Source organism: Opisthorchis viverrini, assembly GCF_000715545.1.
Source record: "Opisthorchis viverrini unplaced genomic scaffold opera_v5_187, whole genome shotgun sequence".
In the NCBI taxonomy this organism is placed as follows: domain Eukaryota; kingdom Metazoa; phylum Platyhelminthes; class Trematoda; order Opisthorchiida; family Opisthorchiidae; genus Opisthorchis; species Opisthorchis viverrini.
This window is the reverse complement of record NW_008751845.1, coordinates 117,908-130,747: the sequence shown is the minus strand read 5'-3', so window position 1 is coordinate 130,747 and position 12,840 is coordinate 117,908. Positions and strand designations below refer to the sequence as shown.

General features: G+C 42.8%; 1 protein-coding gene across 1 annotated transcript; it reads right to left on the bottom strand.

The window, feature by feature from the left end:
• Positions 1 to 948: 948 nt before the first annotated feature.
• Positions 949 to 12,840, bottom strand: T265_14402 (hypothetical protein; the record flags this gene model as incomplete). The annotated part of the gene is made up of 8 exons (XM_009173476.1): positions 949 to 1,591; positions 3,806 to 3,897; positions 5,171 to 5,360; positions 6,608 to 6,653; positions 8,192 to 8,294; positions 10,296 to 10,607; positions 11,070 to 11,226; positions 12,650 to 12,840. Coding segments are annotated over 8 exons (1,734 nt in total), but the record flags the coding sequence as incomplete, so codon positions are not given.

The window sequence follows — 12,840 nt, the reverse complement described above, 5'->3', positions numbered from 1 at the left end:
TTGAAACGAAACTACTGAACCAGACAGCACTGAATATTTCTGGATGATCAGCTGTCAGAAAGCATTAAGAATCGCTTTACCGCACACAGTGACTGTTTGAGTGAGGTCTGCGTTTTTTTAAGAAAAGGCTGTTGGCTCTTTGGACAGCTCAATGAAAGTCTAAATATGGTCCTGCTATGCGCAGTCGATGGATTCGGTAATACAATCACCTCCGTTAAACAGCAGAAGTGAAGTTTTAATCAAGCACACAATTTTCGGTGGAATAACATTTGATGAGAATACGAAGAAGCGTCATTGTGTTGTTCTGTATAGATACATTCACTCGTTTGCATACCAATTTTTCACGAGAGACTCACCTGAAACCCAGCTTAATCCCTCGTCTGTAATGTTCGTCGAACTTGTTCAAGCTGACACAACGATTGGGACAAGCAAATACACACATCTCAAATTATCTTGTGTTCTGTACAAAACTCTTGCCTCCAGGACACGCTTTTGGTGTCCAGTCGCTACACGAATCGTAGAATGCACGAGGATTGAAAAGCGAAAATTCGTGGTTCTGCATTCCAACCAAGCGAGCTTCTCGGGTTGATCCAAAAGTCAAAGTAAAAGGCGTAGAATAAAACGTGTTTTGGGGGATACTGAAAAAATCCCCAATCCTGGATATCTTTGTGCGTTCGTCTAGTCTTTATATTAGGCAGGGAGTTTTATCATAATTCAGAGAAACCACTCTATGTGCATTGGATTCTAGAAGTAAAACGAACTCCGTAGTCAAAGGCGGCACACATGGCTTGCTTTTTCTCCTTAAAAAATCAGTGCGTACAAAACTCTAAGCAATGCAGCCAGGGATTTGTTAAGTTCCCGAACAGTAGGTGAGTCAAACATCAACCATTATAAAATACATGGTCTGTGGTTTACCCATGATGAGACGTGTTCTCAGGAATGACTTACCTCTTTCGCCAAACTATCCGTTCCTTCTGTAGGCTCATGCACCTTCTCTTTCAAATGATCAATCGCCTGCAGTCCTTCGTCTAACGTATTTGGTTGTTCAACGTTCTGTTCCCTCTTTGTCCGGTTTGCTAAAACATTCTGGAACAGCTGATCGATTTGGGCGTACGTCTGGCGGATAGCCACATCCGCTTCTGCCTTGTTGCAGTCAGTTGAAGTTTGGTCAGCAACAGTTTCGTGTACGACGGTAACACTTTTGTCGTAAAACTCTGCTAACTGTGGCCAAGCATCCTGAAATTCTTCGAGACGATTATGAAGGCCATCTAGTGGTGGGAGGGTAGAATTTGCTCTTTTTATGAGTGGCTCTTGTGTAGACTGATCTTCATTAGTTTCAGATTGTTGTACTTCTTGTTCTGGCTGTTCAGAGGATAATCGAACCGCACGACGAAATATTTCATCATCAGGTGTATCCAATAGAATGACCAGGTCAAGACCACACTCTTCCTTACTGGTCAGCTTATTGCTATCCACCGTTGGAGAATTTTCTGGGAAATTTGCAACAGTCAGGTGGAGTGTTAGAAGTTCAGCTTGTTTGATGTTTGTCGGGAACCCGTCGAGGATAAAGCTTGTACCGTCAGGTAGAGATCTGGAGTGGCAGAGAAGCAATGGAACCTTCCAGGGATATGTAATAGAGTTTAGATATCACTTTTTTATATGTATTTCGATCATCACATTACTATGCTAGATTGAGCAAACTCATTTCTGAAATTTTATGCCCATAAGTTTGTCAGCCATCACCTTTCGATCATTTTGAACCATCCAGTACAACTAACCTGATGAGGTTAAGAATATTGAGTAACCTTTACCAGAAGAAAATATTCTGTTCAGACTTAATAGACTACTTATGAGGTTGCTGAAAACTCTGACAGTCCACAACCGTTTCGTCCCTTCTTAGGCTCATCAGGTAGGCACAGACTCGGATTCCTCGTGCACCTTATGTTCTGCTTGACTCAACAGAAACTCTCGTTTGTGATGTTTTTAGGCAATTGAACGTGCTGCACAAAGGCAGCCTTATGGAATCTTCAAGCTAGATCCGACTTGAAAGCAGCATGACTGTTAGGGAAGCATTTCTTTGCCTGTCGTTTTACTGCAGCTTAGACCTGAATCAGGACCGCGATTTTGACAATATTGGTGGCGCAAATATGCTGAGGCACATCACACATGACGTATTCACGGTGTAGGGCTCTGACAAGTAACCAGGTGACAATGTAGGCAATACTGTTACACGTCAAAACCAAAGCGGCATGCAAACGAATGTATATCGCCAAAATATTATGGACGTTTTTGCGATGATGGTCCTTTGGTACGCACTTTGCACCCACAAAGTGCCTGGTCATGCTCGTGGACGTGCAGTCACTGAACACGCCACTTACAATCCAGGGAGAGGTACTGGAAGTTGTGGAACATTTTACGTATCTTAGATGATGTATTAGCTCTGATTGTAGTGTGACAGAGGAGGTGAATGCACGAATCTGCAAGGCTCGGGCCGCGCTTGCTAACTTGAGANAGATCACGAAACGCTTGGGTGCTGTCGGTGCTACTCGCCTTCCAGGATAGGGACCGCGTGATCCTCACTGTGCCTGGTTGGAGACACTACAAGATATGGCTGCCAAGCGATGTTAGTGGCATCATGGTTGACAATTTCTATCCAGATCGTCCGAGTGAATATCTGGAGGTGTAGGCACCTCGGAATGATTGTGATAAGCTAGCACGAAGTCCTTTCTCTGTCCACTGTTATTCTTTCCTTTACGATGAGGCTTTCAAATAAGTCACGGTTGTACGGCAGTGAGGCATCAGTGTTGAACACTGTCATGCTGTTGATAATGATGACAATTGAATCGGTTTTGGAAGCTCTCAATTTCTGTGTAGGTAACTATAGTTGACAGCTGGAGCAAGAAAACTCAACAAAACCTAGAAGACAGTTCCCGGTTACTGAGGAATGACTACATTGACAATAGTCCTCATTGGTAATCTGGGTTTGCCATTGTACAGTCGCATTAAAGACGACCTTTGTCAGTAGGAAAATTATCCTACGATGTTGGCGCCATCCTTTTGGTTTATGTCGATCCAGTCAATAATACAGCATAGCTGCAAAATGACTGAAGCGACCGGGGACAAAGGTAGAGTTGGGGTACTTGAGCAAAATAAGTAATAAATTACATAGTATCCATGCAATTTTCTTCCTCTTGTTCGTAATCGAATCTGAATGAGTAACCACATTTGCCCATAGAGTGAAAACGACCGAAATAAATGCAGCCCTATTTCAACGCACCAGTGTCTTCCAGCTCCGAAAGGTTGTTGAGCATCTCAGTTATTTACTCAGAAGTAGGTGGAACGTTCAGAATGCCCCACAAAAATGTTTCAAAAACGGACAAAAAATTAAACACCGAATGCTTTATTACAGAAAACAGTGAAAACCGAAATACTACAAGGATGCGGTATATTCCCATTACCAAACAGAAAAGTTGCCCGTTCGACTGAAAGCATGTTATTATCGTTTTTCTAACATTTTTATCAGGATCCTCTCGGCACTCCGTTCCAGGTCGTTATTCAGAATAAGAAATACGGACAAGAATAAACGTCAATTTTAAGAGGAACATGCACAATTTACCGATATCCTCCTCTATTTGGAGTGTTGGTGTTGAAATCTTTCAGCGGTATACAAAAACTATGCGCTACGAGGATCGTTTCAACTTCCAGTGGTATTCCTTGCTTTACTGAATTGCTGAACCGGGCTGTTACGTTGCAAACAATTCATCATTGGTCGAGGAGATATCACCAGCGCACCATATGAACATACCTTATATGTTCAAACACAGACTGCGCAAGTAGTTCATCGGAAAGTTCTCGTCCCACTTGTAGTTCTTCGTTTATTCGCTTGCCAACCTCAAACTTCAAGTTGAAAAAGCGGAAATCAGAATAGGTGAATGCGAAATAAAGATATTAGGTGGGTTACGCAATCTGGCTGTTTGTTAAACAGGGATATACTAAATTTGAACAATGTCACAAGGTCGCTTGGGGCTTCCTACTTTCAAAATTGTTATAATGCCTGAACAACTTGCTGGAAGTTCCATCATTGGATTTATATGAAGCCGACACAGTTTTTTTGTATTCCTTCTCTGAGTGTACAGACAGAAACTAAGTAAGGCATATACCCAACTGCTTTCGAATTTAACCAGCTGTATAACATAACTTTTATGAATTGTTACATGCGACGGCCATGTGCTCCGTGTGCCAGTCGACCGACTTCCTCGAAGGTTTTTTTCGCACAACAACGCGAGGGATGGAAACGGACCAGAGGGCGTAAAACAATGACTTGGCAGCGAAGTGTGAAATCAATTACTAGCAAACTCAGCTGCGCTGGTCTTTGACGTCTCTCTGAACGAGGACCCCGAGAAGAGCCATATCAATGGTTACAGACATTGTCAGACATGGCCCAGTCGAGCCCCCACTGGTGCCTTTGCATTCAATGCAAAGCTCCCTTCCCACCCCCACTTAAAAGTCCACTGACCCAATTTAGCAACTTTCGCCCCCTAATGCCAACTACCTACCTCACCTCGACACATCATCGGCGGACGAAATTGTGGCAGCTACAACGATTTTACCACAAGCATGCAGTTCCTACAGCTGATAATCATGATGATGATGAGAGTCTCCAGTGGTATATACGTGCACGATTTTATACTGATATACTTGGCTGGACTACACGCAATATGAATCACCCACCATCCACATCATCGTCATCATAATCATAATCATAATCATAATCATAATCATAATCATCATCAACATCATCATCATAATCATCATCATCAACATCATCATCATCATCATCATCATCATCATCGTCATCACCAGCATCCTCGTCAGAATCGCAATCATTACCAGTCTTACCTAGGTAATGGTCATGATTAGTTGAAAAACTGATAAATCCACAACTCATCTCTGTAGCCTTTTGTGAGGCGCATTATTGATTGAGTTAAAGGCATCAAGGAGGATAAGCAAGTGTTCACTGAATCCCCTGTAACCTTTTTATACTTTCTGACTATTCAGAGAAAGGAGCCGAGGATGTAAATAATTTTGTGCAGTTGTTATGTGACTTTGGATAGTCTGCCAAACACGTTCAAAATTCACACAATTCCCGCATCTAGTTCTGCTGACGTACCTGTTTACACACGTCTTGAGAGGTGTCATCAGGTTCACACTGCTCTTCATTTTCGTGAAATAATTCAAGGAGATTCTGGACAAGGTCGTGGACATTGATCACTTCTGCATTGTACGCTGGATAACAAAACATTTGTGGCACACAAATAGACGTGTATGGGTTCCAAAATGGAGCATATTTCGGATAGACACTAAAAGATCTGTCCAAAAATTACTGCCTAGCGCACTGTTACACAAGCATAAGTTCGAGGTAGTTTAGGTGGATGCCACCCTCGAGCGCCACCACTTCCAATAACATGGTTCAAACTTCGGTCACACCAGAAAACATTCGTACATGTCACGTAATCAATCAAAATGGGACTTAGGCGTTCCGAGCGGAACTTGGCTCGGATATTGCAAGAAAGATTGAGCGTCATGTGGTGTAGGATATGGGAGTGCTTAAAGTCAGAACACAGCGTACTGGAATAAAGTGTAATACTCCGACGTTTTGGTTGCCATTGTCAGACTTTTTTCAAGGATTCCTACAGTCGCTTGTATACGAGTCAAGTGCAGCGTCATTTGGGCAGTCATTGCAAACCGCGTGTGTGGTTGGATGTTTGTCCTGTGTGACTGTGCGTGTACCTCCGTTTGTTGTTATGCTGGTTTTGATGTGTCGTCTTTATGATTCCTTCTTTGCATCTAGCTACTATGCCTTGCTAGTGATTCCAGTCCCGATGGGCCTAAGCCTATCGCAATCACTACGGCTGTTGCAGTTCGGCTTTTTGTCGTGTCTACTGACAGCCTTGAGCTGATAGAATCAATCCAGAAGTTGCGAGGTGGTTGCGAGACGGGTGCGAGATCCGGCTCCATGTTTTGCGAAAACAGTCTTGTGAACTTTAAGTCTGCCTGGTTCATTCGGCATGCACCATTCGACCAAGGCGCTCAACAGCCGTTCGGACCGTCGTACGTCATCTACTCAGATTTTGCCATCCGCCTACTGTCTAGCTTTTTCCTCTTCTAATTTACTAATCTACTTTGTTGCCCTGATTGTTGTATGTTTCTGTGGACCTGGTGACACAGTCCAAAAAAATTAATTTATGTTCCTAATGCCCACTGAAAAGCATCTTGTGTCACTTTTGAGTAAGGTTTCATCAACGCACACCCACCGGTAAAGAGCAGAATAGGCTTTTGGATCTACACAAAAGTATTGCATTGTAAAGTGCTAGAAAAGTGGATGAAATCATCCCGGGCATTTTCATTCGTGCAGTTAGTTCGACGAGACTTCAAACTGAGCCCGATGCAACTTTACGAAACAAGTTCAGTGGGTCTATTGTCAAGAAAATATGCCGCATATGTGATGTTGTTTGTCAGTCAGTTGTATGGAACATAAGTTTTCGTCTAAACGTTTATTTGGAAAGTTCTTAATGATATTCATTACGAACTAGGCGAATCGCCTTACCCATAGGAGCCTTGCCTCACGCGCATTTGAACGGGTTGTCGATCGCCTGTTTTGCGGTAACTTTAAGGTGGTGGGAGCTCGGGGTTAAGCAACATACTACTTGCCAGAGGTTCTAAAATGTTCGAATGTTGGTGGTGCTGCACACTTTCTTACATGGATCTGCCTGACCCCCATCTGCATGGTTGGATACGCTGCACTAAATATCCTTAGGACACCAGCTCCCCTGTCATTTGTTTGCGTGGTGTAATTGTCTTGGATATTGGTGGTTGACTGGAGTTGGACATTTCCATCCGCACGGTTTTGTCATTTTTTTTGCGCTGCATGCCTTTTCGAAACGACTCTCCGGCTATGCACCGTACTTCCATACACAGGGAATTCGAGCATTTGTGTCTGGTTGGGTTGTCTTGGTTGGGGAAATCATTCTACTCTACACTTAATTCTTGACCGCTTCCCCAACTGTCAAGAGGCACAACAATGAGTTGGATTAGTGGTGCTTCAGCTCGCACTTAGATTATATAGGGTCTTTCCCTCTATTTTAAACACTGTTCAGACATAGGGCACCAGGAGTGTTTTGTTTTGAATGCTATACTGATTTTTAATTTCCTATGGAGAACCAAGTCACCTACGCAGTGTAGATTGCGAGCACGGTTAGGACGAATTTTTGCCTGGTATGAACCTTTGTAGCTATACGTTTACGTTACAAACCATCGGGTTTGTAACGGTTTGGCCGGTCACGACAAAATTTGTGTGAAAAGACCAGACATTGTGATTATGAAGATGCCGTGGTTTGCTCAGCGTGTACAGTCATTGGAAGGCATTACTGTGGCCTATCGATCGGAATGAAATGAGCAGTTCTTATCGTCTTTTTTCCTCAATACCTGTCACTGCTATTATTGTGAGATTTCATACCGCTTTTATAATCCAGGTCAGTGATGATTCATAGCGGTACTTGTTCAAAGTGGAGTTGTTTCTCTCCAGGGAGCTGAGATAAGCTAAAATTGGTCATTTTCGTTGGTTGTTTGCTGTATATGAATGAGATATAATGTTTTTTGTAATGTACTACCCATAAGGTTGCTGAAAACTCCCAGACAGCTCACTGTTTCTAGAACCTGCTACCTGTTTTATATTGACGTTCTGATTCATTCGATACCTGATAAATGTGCTGAGTAGTTGTGCGAAAGTCTCCTTGGAGCTTAGCAAACGGTGTTGGATAGCTGAGTACGGTAGAAAATGAAAACAGACTGTGCGGCAACTATGCTTGTAATCTTAAGAAGTTCAGAGTGACCATAGTAACGTTGCGTTTGAACCCAGCTTGGTTGTTTGGTGCACATGAATGAGATATGTTGTCCGGTTGTGATTTTTGCTGAAGAGAGAGAAGCGTGTTATGAGCAGTGGTTGCTTGCTGCGCTTGGAAGCGAACAGACGAAAGATACATAATGGTGTTTCAGCCATGAGTCTTTGATTTCACTTCCCAAGTTGCCAACTACTGCGACTGTTTGAGAACGGGATGTAAATCGTTTCGAAACATGCCTTTTTTCACCACAGTTCAAAGCATAAAACGCACCGTTGGGTATTTAGACTCACATTCCGCGAGCATCTGCGAAAACGTTGACTTTCCTGATAGCGGCTTGCCCAAGATCGCCGCTCGAATGGGAATTTCCGGTAGATCTGGCTTAGCTGCTGCTTTCTGATTAGTACAGAGCATAGAAAGGGAATTGGTCAGTTTCAACCGTAAAGTAACAGAGGATTAATAACCTTAGCTGCAGCGTATGAAACTATTTCAAGGAAATAGAAAAGGATACTTGTTGGGGCGGACTGGTGTCTGAAGGTGTAAGGTCAGCAGCACTGAAGCTCTAGTGGTGAGGCTTCAAATGTGGCCACTAAAAGCGAAGACAGAAAGTCCATGCGCCTGGAAAGCAAACTAGCAACTAATGCCACCGGTGAAAGTTAAACTCTTGATTTCCTGTTTAACGGAAGCATATTCTCATTGGGTCAGTCGGATTCGTAAGGCGTTTAACTGGAAGCAATTAAAACTTTCATGATCACCTCTGGATAATTAAATGCCTTGTATTGCAGTGTCCTGAACAGTGTTCTCGTAGTCCTTTATACATGAAACATACGAAAAGCAGGCGTTCAAGATAACAAGTAACCGCTTGCTTCCCTCTTCACCAAGTGGGTCATGGTAAATTCACTTGCTTCTTCTGATTTTTGCCTCACCTACTTGATGTGCTGATTGAAGAGTAGGCTGATAAATTAGAGCGCACCTATGTGTCTGTTGTAGTTACTGCTTCCTTAGATTTGCGGGTCCGGTCAGTGAAAGTGATGTTAGTGGTCACTTGTTTAGCTAAATTTGGCGACACAAAGCGAGAATCTTTAGTTTTTTTCATTGTAGTTTAAAGGTAGTTGTTTGGCTACCGATATCAGATAGCAATTGTATCAAGACACGCCTGCAGTACCCAACTAAAGCAACCAAAAAAGTACTGTTTGGGGATTTGTCCGGGTCTCACGGAAATCATCACTTTCCTTGCAGTTTGGTACCCAACAGCTACGTGGAAGAGGATGAACCAGAATACGTCGTTTGAGCGAAAACAAAAGGTGATAGATTGAAAACGGTTGTTCCCCCTGAGTTGACACAGGCATAACAATACGATCAATCATCCGAGCATACCGGCAATCATCCCTGTACAAACACACTTCATAAATACAAAAACGAGGTATTAAGCACATGCAAAATTAACTTATTCACGTGACATAATGACTGGGTATGGGAAATAAGTAAAAACATTGCAGTACACTCCTAGCTGAACCGAGTTTTCTCGCCTTAGGCCAAGGCTTTATTTGTGGCAGACAATGGGAATTCCGGTGACAGATCAAGTTCAACCCTCTATTGACTGGATGCCTGCGCTCAGGTGTGAAAGTAACAACCTTCGTGGGATCCTAATTCGCCAGATATCAAATACCTCTTGTACACTGGCGTTTCGCATCGTGATAATGGCGAGTAAATGAACTTGCGGTCTACCAGAAGGAAATTTACAGGGAACTACTCATCACGAGCATTGATTCTAGTATGCAATTTTCCGGGTTTGTTGGTGGTACGAAAAAGCATCCTTTGAGTATCCCAACCTTCTTGGAAACCATTATCAATGTGCACCTGATTCTGCTTTGGAGCAAATCGAGCTCTTCATCTCCAGGGTACTATTTACAGAGTATATCATTCGGCCATGAGCGACTGATTAGGGGCATGACGAAATCACCTTAAACGGGATATAGCGCTACTCATCCTTCAATCATACAATTCGCAACTTCGGTCACGTGTTGACTGGCACCTTGGATGACGACTTTTCCGATGAAAGACTCAAACAAGGTCCAGTTCTTAGATTACTTACAGTTTAACAATAGAGGTCAGGGGTCACATAGTGTTGGAGCAAGGATGTGAACAACAAGCGACTGAACTCTGTTTCATGCACCGGATGAAGTCCAATCCGGACGAAATATGCAGCCAATTCCCTTTCCAGCCTCACCTTTATAGTTTTATTTCCCTTGTATGAGAAACAACGAAACAACCCTATGAATCGATGAGCAGCTTGCATTCGCAATACATTCCTTGGAAGCAAGTTCTGATCAGACGAAGGGCTTATAGTTCTGTACAGAAAGAACTGGTACGGTCAACTCTATTAGGTACACTTACCGGAGGAGGATAGACAAGTTGCTTGAGTCGGTTGATGACCCAGTCGAAAACGGGATTTGAATCTGTGGTCATGGACTCAAAATTCAACACGGGCATGCCGTTTGAGTTGGCGTTGACATTGTCCGTCCGCCAGTCAATACTTTGAGAAACTGTCAGCTGCGTGGCTGCATCAGGAAGAGGTTGAGTCTCCATCCTTCCCACCTGAGTAATACTCCACTCGCCACGAAGGTTCTGAATGTAAATAACATGATCTTCATCAAAATAGTTCGATTTGATGGTGAGAATACTGGACACAAAAAACAAGTGGTCCTCCTAAAGTCTCTTGTGATGGCTTATCCCTCGTGTGCTGAGCAAAACTTTTCTCAGTTGTCTCCTTAGACCAATGAAGAATTCCAAACGCTTGCTTGAGCTAAGTACTGGACCTACAGACTGAATGAAATCTGGAAAACTGTATGGGACGATTACCCGGAATCCATAGACAACCCATCAGGTGGTATAGACGTCGGAAACTGGAATACTTAGTCGTTGACTTAAAAAGCAATTTTGCTGAATGTTTACTTTTAAGCTCTTTTTCATGATGAACTACTGAAGCTGAAGGTTTCTGGATTTTCTTGTGGCAAGTAGCATACCGATGTTCTTCCACGTGATGCTCAGCACATTATAAATATAAGCGTGAGTATAAGCAATTCCATCTAGTCCCAATTTCTAGCACGTTCATCATGCGTATCAGCCTAAGAAGCGTATAAGCTCTGACAAATAACAGAGTGTTCTTACCAGGTATTCGAGCAGACTCATTTCATCGAGCTCCTCTTCGGCATGATCCAAGTCTACAAGTGTGCCTTGATCTTCTTCAATATCGGCAACCTGTTGAAACGGCTTGCCAGTGATAAACTGAGCTTTCCACTGACTAAACAACTTCGATGGGATAAGGCTGTTAGTGGAAGCGAAATGAGCATGGATGAAATTACATTTTCACAAGTAATAGAAAAGTACATCTCACATGTTTCTCAAACCTACGCTTAAAATGAATAGAATGCCGCTTTTTCCGTATTCAAAACTTAGGATTTCTTCAACTTTTCAGGGTAGTTCGAATTATTTTCTTGAGAAACTTGTGAACTTCTCTCCACATCACCCTAGCTTAGGTAGTTTCGCTTCTATTTTTTCGAAAGCATTCTGATTTGTCCACACTGACGATATGCTGTGATGAAGGTATTTGCAGTTCTTCCTTCTTTTTAGTGTGGACAAATCTGGGTGATAACGTCGGGACAGGAGAGGAACCGTTCTACTAAAGTTGATCTGTATGCTGACGTCGATGTTTAAGAGCATGAATTTTCGGCTCCATAAAATTTGGCGTATCAACTGATAGGTGCATGCACATTCTTATGGTAAATGGATCCGTGAACGAAGCTATCATAAGAAGAATGTCACCGGGGCAACAGTTCTGCTCATTGTGAACTTCAGAACAGCACAGAATGTAAGTTATACCGCTTTGACGATTTTCGTAGACCGAACAAGTATCCACCTACATTCGTAATATACTAAAATACTGTGTTATTGACGATTATCTGAACTGTACCCATATCGATGATTTGTTTAGGATGAAGGGCTGGTTAATAAAATCAAACTTATCTTCAAAATTGAGAAACAAAAACAGAAACTGCCATGGTATAATGTGATGCTTTGGAAATTTGATAGAGTGTGGGAATCTGATCCACAGGACGCTTGCTGAATGGAATATTGATTATTTTTCTCAGGTCACTCCTTCATCTGACATTTTGAGGCGAAGGCAGAAGCATCAATCTTTTCGAAGAGAGGAAATTGCAAAATAGTTCGGTTTGGGTCTCTCCAGGTGTTCCCAGTTCTGTAATGACAGTGTTTACCAATCAAGCCGCGTTAGCTTTCCATTCAAGTTGACTGCAAAGGTTTCTTTCCCAGTTAGACCCTGAGCTAAAAGGCAAGGCTGTAGTGAGTAGAGCTTGAACGGTTAACCCCTCCTGAGTGGAACCTAATCCTGCTATGAATTTTCTTCGCACCCCCCCCCCGTCAGATATCAAACGGATGTTCCCGTAGTTCACTGAAACATTTGTGGAGATATTTAGAGCAAATCTTGTATTTTGCTTGGAGATACGGGTTAAGAGTTACTGGTTCGAGCTTGGACATATCAAATGTCTGCACCTTTTAGTCTGCTGTGTGGTGCTTTCAACTTGCCAATTTATGATTTTGTGTTCACACGCTGGATGTTTCTACCGTACTATGAACTTGCGGTTGATGCGGTTGAATAGAATTTCTGGCTTCAGAGTACACGTTTGACGCAGGTAGTACAGTGCATTCCAAAATGACTTTGAGTGACTTACCATCCAGTGTATGCGCGATATCGAACAACCTGTTCCACAAACTGCAAGATCAGTTCAACAACTCCTTTGGATACAAAATCGTAATGTCGCGTGTAGGCTTCTTGGCGTCGCTTGGCTTTTCGATTGGCCCACACTTCTTGTAGAACTGCAAAGATACCTGCCTCTTCCTCTTTCTTTTTCCTCAGCCGTTC